The sequence below is a fragment of the Canis aureus genome, chromosome 17 (assembly GCF_053574225.1).
Source record: "Canis aureus isolate CA01 chromosome 17, VMU_Caureus_v.1.0, whole genome shotgun sequence".
Taxonomy (NCBI): domain Eukaryota; kingdom Metazoa; phylum Chordata; class Mammalia; order Carnivora; family Canidae; genus Canis; species Canis aureus.
In genome coordinates this window covers 58,941,127-58,954,159 of record NC_135627.1, presented here as the reverse complement: position 1 = coordinate 58,954,159, position 13,033 = coordinate 58,941,127, and the positions used below count along the sequence as shown (strand labels likewise).

Genomic DNA, 13,033 nt, shown 5'->3' with positions numbered 1-13,033 from the left:
GAGCTACCTTACACTTCAGCAACCACACTACTAGGTGACATAAAAAGCATATAAAAGAATATAGAAAGACTAATTCAAAAGGATACGTTCACCCCGATGTTTACAGCAGTATTATCTACAATAGCCCAGTTATGGAAACAGCCCAAGGGTCCATCGATTGATTAATGGATAAAGAAGTATATACACTGGAATATTACTCAGCCATGAAAAAGAATGAAATTTTGCCATTTGCAACAATGTGGATAGACCTAGAATATTATGCTAGGCGGAATCAGTCAGAAAAAGACAAATACTGTATGATTTCACTCATGTGGAATTTAAGAAACAAGCGAGCAAAGAGGGGAGAGGGAGGGAGAGAGGGAGGGAGGGAGAGGCAAACCAAGAAACAGACTCTCGACTATAGAGAACAAACTGATGGGGTACCAGAGGGGAGGTGACGGGGATTAGGGAGGACACTTGTATGATGAGCAGCAGGTGATGTACGGACAAGTGAATCACTGTGTTGTACACCTGAAACTAATATTACACTGTATCTTAACTGGAATTAAAAACAAAAACAAAAACAAAAACAGGGCAGCCCGGGTGGCTCAGCGGTTTAGCACCTGCTTTTGGCCCAGGGTGTGATCCTGGAGTCCCAGGATCGAGTCCCACATCGGGCTCCCTGCATGGAGCCTGCTTCTCCCTCTGCCTGTGTCTCTGCCTCTGTCTCTCAAGAATAAATAAATAAAATCTAAAAAAAAAAAAAAAAACAAAAAACAAAAAAAAACCTACTTAAAAAAAAGCAGTGTATCCCCATTGAGATCTGTGGATGGAAATTTTAACAGGGTGAGAGGGAACATTGAATTTTCTGGTGTAAGAATTTTCAGGCATGGACTGAACTTTCTGGCACGGCACTGCAGATGGACATGTTGAATTTCCAGGTGGACGGCAGACCCAGGGGCAGATAGCACCAGTAACAGGAAGGTGCAAGGCCCCTGATGGTGGGAGAAAGAAGATACTAGGAAATAGGTGAAGAATGCAGGAAAGGTATGGAGGTCAGAGATTTCCTTTCCAATGAGGACTTTAGCTCAGAGCCATCCTTATCCTTTATACATGTAAAGGGAGCAAGATATCTAGAGAACTGCGCAAAATCAAGTCACTAGGATAAAACTTCTAATTCCATTCTTTAATGTACTGGACGTTACCTCCTTGAATATGGGTCCTCTCACACTGAAGATCTGAGTATTACTAAAACAAAAACAACTGTTGTAAGCCCACTGCGAGGAGGGAGACCTTAACACTTCATTCTCTAAAAGAGGCAGCAAATAATGAGTATATAGGAATACAATAAACATATCTCAAAAAAGAATGATACAACTTTTATTTTCCATGGATTTTAAAGATACTTTTGCTACATAGTTATGTATTTTTATGAGATTATATTTATTCATTTGTATGAAGTTCAACCTTATACAATTTCAAGGTGATATGTTTGGTAGTGTATCTATAATCTTTAAAAAGTTTAGAGTTTTTGGAATGTACAGTATATGAGGTAAAATCAAGATTACATTAAAAATTGTTTTCTCCTCTGCACTGATTTTGCAGGGAGGCTCAAATGGCAAGTACACTATTAAATGACATTTACTATCAAAAATAGGAGTTCATTTGAATTACTATGAAAAACATAAGCCACTGTAACCGCCACAGTGGCATATTTTACCATTTTAGACATTCAACTATATAGAAATCTCTGGGCTATTACACTCAAACTCATTTGTACTGCCAAATGTGGCACTTTTTACGAAGTTTCTAGAAAATAATCGCAATCACTGTTGTTTGGGGGGAAAGTTAGCCTATACATAAGAGATTAAGTTTAAATAAAATGTAAACATATAGTATATTATAGTGACAGGTCATTCTTATACTTGGAAAGGCCAAGTTTATCCGTTTCTTTTTTGAACAAAGGTTAATGTTTTTTCTACAGCACATATCATTTGACATAAAACAATTACAATACATGCCCATTCTAATATAAGAGAAATTCTTCAGAGATCTTCAAAGCACAAAACATATGTCCTTTTTTCAAAGACTGACAGAAGTGCTTAGTAATCACTAAAATGCTAATAACCTCAGCAACTAAAAATTAGTGATTCACTACCCTAAAATTCAAATAATAAATTAAAAAGGCTAGTTACAAGTGTTTTACAGATAACAGATGTGATAAAACAAGAATTTTAAGATAGTTTCATTACAAACTGTATTATTACTGGCAGTCATCGACATCTATGCAAGATGTACAATGTGATACTTGACAAAGTTCAGTCTGATCATCCAATAACTCACAAATGCAAGCTCACAAAACATTAATGAATTATGCAATTGCAAAGTGCTCTAATGCAACATTAACCACATGCAATCAACAATTTGGAACAGTATCCAGACAGACATTACATTAAACATTAGTTTTTCAAGAAAGAAAGCAGCTTGAAGTTTACTGGTGCAAATTAATTTTGTCTTCGGATTTGGTGCCCCAAACAAAAAGATTAGGTTTGATTATGAATTCTGATGGTGATGGCAGTAGTTATGGGAGAAGCAGCAAAACTTATGGGAGTTCTTCAAAATTAGCCTATTCCAGATAGATGGGAGTATGTGGGTGTGTGTGTATATATATATATATATTTCTACACTTCATATGTATAGTTTATATATATGCCATATATATATATATATATATATGCATGTCCATACATACATACATATAGTTCAGAGGCTCACAAAAACCAAATTAAATAGGTTTGAAATCCAGAGTTGAGTAGGATTACTTTTAAAAAGTATCTACAAGCCCTCTGTAGTTTAACATGTTCTCAAGACCTGAAGAGGTGCTTTCTGAGTAAACATTAAAATATTTTTAGGCCAAGTAAACTGTCTGTGCTTTCTTTATCTGTGAATTCATGAATATATACTTGTAATGAAGAACTCCACATTTATCAAACAAGAAGTTTCTTTTTTCATGCATATTCTTTCATCCAGTTTTTATCTGCTAAGCCCCTCCAGTTATTCATCATAATCCCACTTACCAAATAATTAAGACAAATGAGGAGGTAGAAATATAGCACTAGATTGCTTTCACAGCATCAGACTTTGACTTTTTTTTTTTATAGCATGTTAGTGTAAATTTTAATCATTCTGAATTTTTCACTAGGTAATATATCTTTAGAACAAACGGATCAGGTTGTCACTGTTACACTCATGCTGACTGGTCAAAATATCAATTATATATTGTTGCCTCTTAGAAAAGTCTGTTTTACAAGAAGGCATTAAAAAAAAAAAAGAAAAAAGAAAAAAAAAAAAAAAGAAAAAAGGAAAGAAAAAAGTCCCAAACAAAAAACCCCAAAATTGCTATTTCTGTGGCTTGCATTCTAATAAGGTGCCAGCCTCTACCTAATGATATAAGCATTGAAAATGGCAAAAATGATGTATTATAGTCTCAATGCCAGTGCTAAATGCCACTGTTTTTGTAAAAGCAATACAGAAATAATTTTAGTACATGACAAAATAAAATGTAATACAGTATTAAAAATAAAGTTATATTTTCACTTGATTACAAAGTACTGAATGATAAAGGCAATCAAAATGGAAAAGAAAGCAAACAGCACGAGGATGACAGCGGCACACTGCTCATCACTCAGTGCCCGCCGGGTCCTTGTGCTTTCCACAGTGTCTCTGTTGGTGCTGGCTGGTGGGTCAGTCCTCTGAGAGATGAAGAGCACTGTTGTGCTGTAGGGACCTACTAGGTCCTGATGCCCCACGGGGTCTTGGCACTGGCGAATGGCACACACACGGAAACGATATTCACAGTTCAGCTGAAGGCTTGAATACCGGAATGAAGAATCAGGACCTTTGTAAATCTGTTAATAAGAGAGTGGAAGAAGAATTATGTATGAAGGTCAGGCGGAAAATCTATTTTACAACAGGCTAGTTTTAGAATTATTTTTGAGATGGAAGCTAGGGAGTGCTACTGCTTTTATCTTTTAAATGACATTTAAAAAATACCTACCTTTCTATTAAAGAGCTAATCTGCTGTATAAGGGCAGGAGAAACTGTAAAAGTGAGGATGTGCCATCCTATCCTCGCAGAACTTATAGACCAGTTAAGGAGAGAAGATTTGCCCCCAAAGTAGCTAGAGAACAAGGAAAACCAGCCCACAGGTATTTCCTTGATTTTCTCAAGTATAAGAAGTCAAACTTTTGTGAAACTTTCATGAGAAGGGAAACCACATCTAATCATTCTTCCTCATTATATCTTTACAAAACTGGTTTCTGTACAATTTCAAACATCTGCCGAAACAATTAATGAGTGAATAAGGGAGCTTTCTACAGGTGTCTATGGCAACTTATTTTATGAACTTTAAAGAAATCACTTAGAATCACAGAATTGGATCTTAAAACCCAATTCCTCTGCCCATCCCTTAGAAAGGAAATAACAAGAATGGAATTCCATGGATTTTCAAGAGCATGCTAGTAATGATTAAGAGGATATGTCCTGGGACTGGTCACCCCTGCGTCCGAGCACAGTCTGCCAGGCCACACTCCATGTGCTCTTAGACCAATCACCTTAGTAAAGTGAGCGTAATAGTTATGTTGTATGGTAACTATGAGAATGAAAGAAACTAGTACTTGTTAAAGGACTGCACACAGTGCCCAGCACATAACAAGTGTTCAGTGTGTGGAAGCTAGAATTTCCATTAATCAGTCCCTTCCCTCATTCTATGAATGAGAAAATCAAGACTCATACTGCCTGCCCAACTAAGTTCTTGAGCTAGTTGGTGGGCTGTAAGTCAGATCAACCCAAACCTGACCTAGCCCTCTTTTAGGCAATTTTAGCTACTTCAATTGTATCTGGGTTGTCAATCTAAGATTTTTACATACTGGTTTGTTCGTGAAGGAGCAAAATTAAGAGCTTTGTCTCATTTTTGTGTCTTCAGAATCTAGCATATAATCGGTACTTAAGGCCACTAAATTAGTGAGTTATTGACTGTGTTTATGTCAAAATGTGTGTCAGTGGATGCTGAGAATATATAAAGGAGCTTTTACTGAAGGAAGTAAGACTTAGCATGAAACAAAGAAAACCATAAACATGCATTAGTTCTGAGGATGCACATAAGTAATACGGGGAGTGGGAATGTAGTAATTAATGTTCATGTCTGGATCATGGTAAAAGCAGCAACGTCAGTAAATTAGAAGAGTGTATTAGAAAGCAGTGTCAGAGACTACACATACATACAACAAACTCAAAATAGTAAAGATAAAAAGATACGTTGTCACGTGGATATAATAGATGACATTTGTCTTTAAAATTTTCTTTACTTTCCATTTGTCTCCAAATGAGCATGGTAATATGGTTAGGGAAAAAACTCAACAAATGGTATGAGGGTGATAGGTGAAGAGATCTGAGAGACAGGAGGAGTATGTTCATAACACTAGTTGGATATTTAGGTCTAATTCCACAGGGGCCACTTTAGGTGTGTGATATTTACAACAGTTTTAAGGAATCTTGATCATAAAGCTGAATGAGGGACTGAGAAAGCTGGGCAGGGTAGGGGCTCCTGCTGTGTATGAAAGCACAAGGATATGATACCTCAGTATAGTTTTTATGGATCATTTTTAGAAATGATTTTTGAGTAAGTAGGCGGGCAGGCAGGCAAAAAAAAAAAATTGTTTCAACAGTTCAAAGCTTGGAGACCAAAACCATGTTAGAACTTATGACACTGATGAAGTAAAGAGTTTGGAAAGAAGAGACTGGGAGGGAAAATAATGAAGTCAAGTTTTCAGTTTTGTGTTCCAGATGCTGGAAGGATATCTAAACAGGGAGACTTCTTGTAGGTAACTATAGATACGAGGACGGAAGAAAACAGATAAACTTGCTAAAGTTAACTTAATCACGCCATTTCCACCCCTCCATTTCATACTGACAAGATACAACTGTTTTGATCTTAGTAAACAGAAAAGAGCAAAGTAAAACTCTGAAAAATTCGTAATTTTTTGGCCTGTAGCTATTGTTCACAGATACTTGGAGTTACATGTAATTAAAACAAAACAAAAAAATAAAACAGCTCTTTATATTTACTCTCAATGGAGAAATGCAGACTAAACTTAAGCTTGTGAAGTCTGCATGTTTAGCTGGCTAAGAACTTTGAAACCGTACATCAACTGCAACAGAATTTTTTGTTTGCAACAAAATTTTATAGGGAAACTTTTTAAGTTTAGATTTTCATAAATTGATATTTGTCCTTATTTTAGCTTTGTGAATAGGTCACAGCATGAAGAAAATAACAAATGTTATTTGTTAATAACAAATAAAAATGAAACCAGTATCTTACTTGTTTATATGTCTCCATATTCACATTTTAGAAACATAGATTGGCTGGATTTACCAAGAACTCAAGCAAAAATGAAAATTAGTCTCTTGTTATCTTTTAAGGGTAAGTAAACATGCTTGCTATTAAAGATAACCACTTTTTTTTTAAATGATTTATTTATTCATGATAGATATATATATAGAGAGAGGCAGAGACACAGGAGGAGGAACAAGCAGGCCCATGCCGGGAGCCGGACGTGGGACTCGATCCCGGGACCCCAGGATCGCGCCCTGGGCCAAAGGCAGACGCGAAACCGCTGAGCCACCCAGGGATCCCCAAAGATAACCACTTTTGAAGTTGTCATTACAAAGGAACAAATTCTACTCTCTGTATGTTACAAATCCACAATCTGACTTACACTGAGTAATGTGCACAGTATATATCATTTATAGTAGTTAGTATAAGAATGATTTTAACAATACATTACTTTTAGGCTAAGTGCAGACTTGTTTGTACCTTTCTTTAAGGTTTATTATGCATTTGATTACATTTTAAAGTAATTATTTATTATGACATATAATAAGGCAATATGTGCCAATATAATATGGCACATATGGCCATATATCATCCTTCTGTAACTTATGAATTTATGATTGCAAATACTTATTTTCAATAGTGATCAACACATGAAGAAAACAGTAAAAATCCCTGAAAACAATGGAATACCCACATGGCTCTTGTCCATACCATTCTTCCCCTCGAAGTTTAAGTGAACCTGGGAGCTTTTAGAGCAGTTAAGTTTGTTGTGCATAAGCACCACTTAGAACTTTAAAAAACATAAAACAATCATGGGTCCTGTTCTTAGACATTCAGGTTCATTAGGTCTGCAGGCCACTCAGAGGGGCATCATTTTGGGAATCTAAGTTCAGAAGTTTAAAAGTTGTATAGAATCCAACAAGCCACTATCCTCGTACCCATTCTCTGACACTGCCAACAATACCGACTTCTGATGGGGTATCAAATGCTCCCTTACCCAATCCTTGTACATGGAGAAGCTTGCCTCATTATTAACTCCAGAGGAGGCCTCTGCTCTGGTTGGCTTAAATCCTGAACAGTCACTGGTTAAGGGAAAGCTTTGCAGTCTAAGCACTTTCTCTTTCCTGAATGTGAATGAGGGAGAATAAATTCCACATGGCTTAGGGCAGTCACTAAAGACTGCTGAGAAAAGCCATGCCCCTGACAACTTCACTGAGTTTCTGTATCAAGCAATTCTGAGGCCTGCTTACCTTTAGGCTTCTTCTTAAGAGGATTTACACTTAATTGTGCCAGTCTGAGTTGGTTTTCATGGAACTTGCAACATAATAAGCTGTGACACAGAAGTGCCTTAGGTACAGACTCCGAGGTGAGGTTGATCTGCTTTGAAGATGGCTCTACTGTCTCCCAGTATTTTTAAACTTTACCTTGTTATACAACTTGAAATGCCATTTTGGTAAAAAAGCAGTTGCTTTAAAAAATATATACACTCTCTAGGGGATTAGAGAACCAGTAGACACTTGCACCTTTGGTATGAATTTTCCCATGCAAATAGTCTTTCTCTCTTTTTTAAAGATTTTATTTATTGATTCATGAGAGACAGAGAGAGAGAGAGGCAGAGACACAGGCAGAGGGAGAAGCAGGCTCCTTGTGGGGAGCCCGATGCGGGACTCGATCCCAGTACTTCAGGATCATGCCCTGGGCCGAAGGCAGGTGCTAAACCGCTGAGCCACCCAGGGATCCCCCAATAGTCTTTCTCTTAATGACAATAAGGTCAGCTGTTCTTTGTTTATGGGAGTTATGATGTGTGTCAGATGGGAGGCAAGTCAGAGTGTGATTTTAGAGAATGGGGGCCATTTTAGATAAAGTGCTACAGAATGGGGCACTGCACAGCAAGAAGGCAACAAAGAGTTTTCTCAAAGCTGATCAAAGAGGGGCAAAGAAAGGGAAGAGTACAAAGAAATCAATTTGTTTCTTTTTTCCCTTCTTTGTCCCTCTAAGTTTAGCCCAGGTATTGCTGCCAGGTGAATTTGCTTCCAGATCCACAATCCCCAAAACATTGTAAGTTAAAGGTTTTTAGGTAAACAGATAAGCTAGTTTAGAAACTAAACCACCAACTTATTTAAAATAATCCCTTCTTAAAAACATCAGCCCTTCCTACTGCTATGGAATAAAGACCCATAGGACCAAAAGCCATGGGACCTGGCTTCCTTAACTACACATTCCATTTTTGAGTCTTACTCAAGTCACACTTGAGAGTTCACAGCTCCTTCTTAGCTCACAGCACCATCATGCACCCTGTCCCCTCACTAAATGGCACTTCTTTTAGAAAACATTACAAAATCCAGCTGGAATAAATCATTCCTTTTTATAAAGTAGGTTTTATCTTTATTATGACTTTTTGCTTGGCTATATAAAATGCCATGATTATAAAATTTCTGCTTGTTTGTTAATTTCTAAACAACTTTCTTGAAATCAGAACAATAACCTATTAATATTGTAGCCCCTCACAATTCTTTATACATAGTATTTAGCACATGTGTGTTGAGTATCAAATTTTAAGTAAAATATTACATTCCATGAATGGAACTGAACTCTTAAAAACACAACCTTCAAACTTTTGGGAGTATAACCTGTCAATAAATTGTAAAATTTTATAAATATTTAAGAGATTTGGATGAGCAAGTATATGATGATGTTTTAAGTATTTTAGGTTTTATGGCGTGCTTACAATCTAAAGTAAGTGAAAGTGATGACAGGATTATCTGCTTTTAAGTTAAATTAGAATTAGCAGCGCTATTTCATGTAGTGGTATGTTTATTAAAATTCATACACTACTCAAATCTGGGGTCCCTATTTCCTTTAAACACGTAATGCAATTACATTTTTAATAGTAATTTTGCTTCCTCCTTGGAAGGAAACCTGCTTATCTGTAAATTATTTTCAAATCTGATTATCATGTCAATTTGCAGATGGCCTAATAAAGAAAAACAGTCAATGCCAAATTTAACCTGACTTTGGGGCCCTTTGTAATGACGCTTCCATACTTAACAAAACTTGAAAGAAAAAATTATATCTATATTGAAAAATATTCGATTATTAATAACTATAAAGCATGTGATGGAAATAAAATACGAATGATTTTCTAGTGGGAAAAGAAAATATGAGCTCCTCAAAACAATCCAGCTTAAAAGCACTCAAAATCAAGAAGAAAAAACGGAGAACCAGATGAAATGCTTACAGAAATTAGCCTCTGATTTGCATAAAAACTACTTCTTTATAAAAGATACTGGTAAGCTCCCGACTTCATCTCACTGCCAATCACCCTGTATCAGGAAGCCATCTCTGAAATTTTTCAGCCTGGTAGGTAGGTGATACTTTTTTTTTTCTTAAAGATTTTATTTATTTATTCATGAGACACACAGAGAGAGAGAGAGAGGCAGAGAGACAGGCAGAGGGAGAAGAAGGCTCCAAGCAGGAAGCCCGATGTGGGACTCGATCCTGGGACCCTGGGATCATGCCCTGAGCTGAAGGCAGATGCTCAACTGCTGAGCCATCCAGGCGTCCCCTGGTAGGTGATACTTCTGCTAGGTAGGCTTCCATAATGGTTGTTATCATAGTTATAACACTGAATTATAATTATGATTATTACTGTTATTTTGAAAGCCTCCTTAATGTTCTCTGCTTCTGCCCGTGTCCCATTCTAGCCAAAATGACCTTGTGTCTGATCCTGTGACTACTCTGGTCAAAATCCTCTACCGGCTTCTCATTATACATGGAGTAAAAGTCACAATGTGGCCTGTAATACCCCTACATGATCTTCATATCACACAAAGATCACACAAAGATCCTCTTTATCATTGACTACTTGACATCACCTATTATTTTCCCCATTGCTCTTACAACCAACTCCATACTGGCCTTCTTGTTCATTAAATTTAACAAGCATGCTCCTATCTCAAAGGCCTTTGTACCTATTGCTTCCACTCTTTGGACGACTGTTCTCCCCATATTCACCTCCTTTGGGTCTCTGTTTGATTGTCACCTGACTGCCCCATATGAAATAGCACTAGCTGTCTCTCCTCCCAAAACTGCCTATTCCTTTTACCCAGTTTTATTATTCACTGTACTTCCCTATGCTTTTAGTATCTCCTTTTCTGCTGAATATAAGTGCCACAGAGGTAAGAACTTTTTGTTCAGTGTTATATATCCTGAGTGCCTGGCATCTAGTTTAATAAATTCTTGTCAAATGAATGAATCATCTGTTAAATATACAGAGATATTGTGTAGTTACTAATCTTCGGAACACAGTATGTACTAAATAAATGTTTTTTGAATTGGAAAGATAAAGAGACAATCTTGCACTGTAAGTACATAAAAATGAGAAAAAAATGAATATCCATAGAATTACATCTTTGCACATACCTGTTTAAATTCTGAATCTTTTCCCAACATAACTTGAAGACTGTAAATAACTGGATCACCTTTCATTGGCTGTAAACATTCCCATGTAATTTCACAAGTGTGATCATTTATTTTCTCTATTTTGGGGGCTGTAGAGAACAAATACAAATAAAATCTGCTCTACTTGATTTTTAACTTGGCACATCACACAGACACTTGTTTTAATCAAAATCAACAAACCTTTAAAACTCAGTTATATATCTAAATTTTTGAAATTTGCAGAGACATAGTTAATTAATGGTTTACTCTTATCTCCAGGCCATATAATCTATAGGTGTTACAATGGCCAGATTGATTAAAACATCTATCAAGGTAAGCACTGTTTTTGTTGAGTTAAAAAGCCAACAGAGGGATTATGTCAGTTCTAAAACAATGTTAATGGTGTTTCTAAGAACATAACTAGAATATGAGATTTTGTAATTTAAAAAAATCTCCTAAATTGAAAAATACTTCTTGTTGCTTGATATAAAACTGCTTCTTCACTCAATGGTGGGGTAACAAAAGATTAAACATGAGCAACAGTCATAAGGCTAAGAACACTAAACTGGATGACAGAATAGAAAAAGGACTCAGTAAAACTCCATCAACATTATTAGAAAGACACTCAAGAACAGTCCGGCTAACTGTGGATCTGCTTAACAAATGACACGATCCAGGACACTGTACTAGAAGTCTCTGTGATTTGTCCTCAGTGTAAGGAATGTTAGTTATTTTGGCTAAATACACAAAGTGCAATCCTTGCCAGGGTCATTGAAAAATAACCCATCTAAAGGGACAATTTAAATTTTAAAGATATTTGTATATACAAATCTGTGAATGTATGTGCAAATCTGATTAAAAAATTCAAGTTAACTAAGGATACATTTATTTTCTTTTTAACAAACAACCTGGCCTTCTCCCTGAAATCCAAATGAATGAAAGAACAAGTCAAAACAATTTGAGTTTGTAATTTTTTCTTTAAGTAACAATAGGAGAAACAGCAAATGATCCTATTAGAAATCCAACATGTCTATTCAGTGTAGTATTTTTATGTTAGATTATTAAAAAGATTACGGACAAAACCCAGTACCTGCAGTATCAATGTGCTAGGTAAAATAACTTTATAGCTTTTTAAAAATATTTTATTTATTTATTGATTGATTGATTTTAAATTTTTGTTTATTTATGATAGTCACAGAGAGAGAGAGAGGCAGAGACACAGGCAGAGGGAGAAGCAGGCTCCATGCACCGGGAGCCCGACGTGGGATTCGATCCCGGGTCTCCAGGATCACGCCCTGGGCCAAAGGCAGGCGCCAAACCGCTGCGCCACCCAGGGATCCCTATTTTGTTTTTTTGTTTTTTTTTTTTTAAATTTTTTTTTATTTTTTATTTTGTTTATTTATTCATGAGAGACACAGAGAGAGAGGCAGAGACACAAGCAGAGGGAGAAGCAGGCTCCATGCAGGGAGCCCAACGTGGGACTCGATCCCGGGTCTTTAGGATCACGCCCTGGGCTAAAGGCAGCGCTAAACCGCTGAGGCACCCGGGCTGCCTAAAATAGCTTTTATTACTGAGTCAAACTCATAGTAAGTGGGCTTGTCTATATAATTTTTTTGTAATTTAAATGTCAGACACATACTGGATGATAAATTGTAATAACAGCACATAAGGCTATGTATGAAGATGCATTTAAAATTAATTTATTATTAAAGAAAGTAACCTGAGGATGTATAACTTACCTTTCAAGGCAGCTGGGACAGATTTTGGAGTAGTAAAAATATATTCTTGGGAGAGAGGACCTTCCCCTGCTTCATTACAAGCTTGAATACAGAATTTATAGGATGTTGACTCATTAAGTCTTTGTACTTTGTATGTATGACATGGACCTCTGTATAAGGATATAAACCTAAAATGGAAATAACTCTTATTAAAAATAAACCTTGACTACCTTCCGAAAAGTGTTTAAAAACTATTAAAGTAGTACAGTTGGGACATTATTTAGAAGTAGAAGTTACTCTTAGAACTTAATGCCAGGAACACCTTGTCACTCCAAATAAATCTGTTATATCTTTCATCAGATGATGAAAATCACAGGATTGGTAAATTTTCTAATCTGACATGGTTTCCTAAAAAATTACTGCTAAATTTTGTGCCCATCACAGTAACTTTTCAGGCTTATGGTATAGCTTTGTTTCTGACTGCTATCTTTTAATGTTCATA

At 36.3% G+C, this 13,033-nt stretch overlaps 1 protein-coding gene across 5 annotated transcripts in view; it reads right to left on the bottom strand.

Annotated features, from left to right (window-relative positions):
- Window positions 1-1,337: 1,337 nt before the first annotated feature.
- Window positions 1,338-13,033, bottom strand: part of FNDC3A (fibronectin type III domain containing 3A) — a 170,510-nt gene continuing 158,814 nt past the window's right edge. For all 5 annotated transcript variants that reach the window (XM_077855756.1, XM_077855753.1, XM_077855754.1 and 2 more), the window contains 3 exons: window positions 12,553-12,719; window positions 10,796-10,923; window positions 1,338-3,887 (listed from right to left, as the gene is read on the bottom strand). In XM_077855756.1, the coding sequence (XP_077711882.1) occupies window positions 3,573-3,887; window positions 10,796-10,923; window positions 12,553-12,719 (610 nt within the window). In that variant the 3' untranslated portion in view covers window positions 1,338-3,572. The remainder of the gene's footprint in view (window positions 3,888-10,795; window positions 10,924-12,552; window positions 12,720-13,033) is intronic.